Raw genomic sequence first — 1,579 nt, 5'->3', positions numbered from 1 at the left:
GGGTAGAAGGGTCCATAGATATGTAATTTGATCATGCAGATGGACGATACCCCAAATATTCTTACTGCTCAAAGATGTGCCAAAAGAAGCAATGTACAGATATTACAAGTCAAGAAAGAAGTCTGTGAGAATTACAGAATTTATGCAACTAAACAAGCAATTTTGAAATCATTTCCATCCCACATATCACAAAGCATACCATAAGTATTAAGATTATGTCCTTCCACTAAGGAACCTCCACGAGGCTCTCTTGATGTCCTTATTCCTCAAGCTATAGATGAAGGGGTTCAGCATGGGAGTAAATACAGCACACATCATTGAGGCCACTGAACCATATTTTGTACAAGATGAGACAGATGAACTAATGTACACACCAATACCTGTTCCATAAAATAAGCAAACCACTGTCAGGTGAGAGCCACAGGTGGAAAAGGCTTTATACTTCCCATCTGAAGATGCAAGTCTCAGAATGGAGGAACTAATTCGAGTGTAAGAGAAAAGTATCCCTGAGGCTGGAACACCACCAAAGACGACAGTGATAAAATATACTAATATGGTGTTTTTGGAGGTATCAGAACAAGCAAGGTTGAGGAGGTATAAAGGGTCACAGAAGAAACTAGGGATTTTCACATCTGCACAAAAAGTAAGTTGTGTGACCATTAAAGTATGCATCAGGGAGTCCAGAAGACCAATGCAAATAGATATCAAAACAAGCAAGCCACAGAGGCGGGAGTTCATGATAGCAGTGTAGTGCAGGGGGTGACAGATGGCTACGAACCTGTCATAAGCCATCACGCTGAGGAACATACAGTCCAGACCTCCAAAGAGATAAAAGAAGGATACTTGTGTCAGGCAGCCCGCATAGGTGATGGATTTGATCTGTGTCTGGGTGTTCACCAGCATCTTGGGGACAGTAGTGGAGATGAATCCAGTGTCAGCCAAGGAGAGATTGGAGAGGAAGAAGTACATGGGTGTGTGGAGATGCGGATCTGAGTTGATCACGAGGGTGATGAGAAGATTCCCAGCCACAGTAATCAGGTAAATGCACAGGAAAAGGCCAAAGAGGAGGTTCTGCAGTTTTGGATCCTCAGAAAGGCCCAGGAGGAGGAATTCTGAGATGCCTGTTAGATTCTTCAGCTCCATGATTTCCAGAAGGCTTTTGAAAAAGAAAAGAGGATTGTTAAAGGAAATCAGTGAAAAGGCACCCAATATTCACAATTAAATCATGCAAATGTACATATATACACTTGAGGACTGAAGACTCCACTATCTTCAGGAGCTGACTTAATGGCAGCACCCCGAACTGCATGTGTAAGTCAGACATTGAATAAGAAAGACCACAGACCAATCCATGCGTCTGAATTGTGGTGCTGGATAAGAACATTGAGAACAGCACAGATTGCTAAAGGGACAATCAGATCTGTATTGGAAGAAGGAAGGCCAGAGTGCGCCTTAGAGTTAAGGATGGCAAGACTTCATCTTACAGACTTTGGACATATTGTCAGGAGAAACCAGTCCCTGGAGAAGGACATCCTGTTTGGGAAGGTGGAAGGGTGGAGAAGAAGAGGAAGGCCCTCAG

At 43.3% G+C, this 1,579-nt stretch overlaps 1 protein-coding gene across 1 annotated transcript; it reads right to left on the bottom strand.

The window, feature by feature from the left end:
* Positions 1 to 213: 213 nt before the first annotated feature.
* LOC142431064 (olfactory receptor 7E178-like) lies at positions 214 to 1,213 on the bottom strand. Its single transcript, XM_075536082.1, has one exon. It carries the CDS (start codon positions 1,141 to 1,143, stop codon positions 214 to 216), a length of 930 nt encoding a protein of 309 aa, XP_075392197.1. The 5' UTR covers positions 1,144 to 1,213.
* Between the last annotated feature and the right edge of the window lie 366 nt (positions 1,214 to 1,579).

Source organism: Tenrec ecaudatus, chromosome 1 (assembly GCF_050624435.1).
Source record: "Tenrec ecaudatus isolate mTenEca1 chromosome 1, mTenEca1.hap1, whole genome shotgun sequence".
NCBI classification, from domain to species: Eukaryota; Metazoa; Chordata; class Mammalia; order Afrosoricida; family Tenrecidae; genus Tenrec; species Tenrec ecaudatus.
Note: the sequence above shows the minus strand (reverse complement) of the source record. Positions and strands in the feature narration are given on the sequence as shown.

Excerpts from the sequence above, each read along its gene's own strand:
- LOC142431064 (XM_075536082.1), bottom strand. The coding sequence starts at position 1,143 with ATGGAGCTGAAGAATCTAACAGGCATCTCAGAATTCCTCCTCCTGGGC.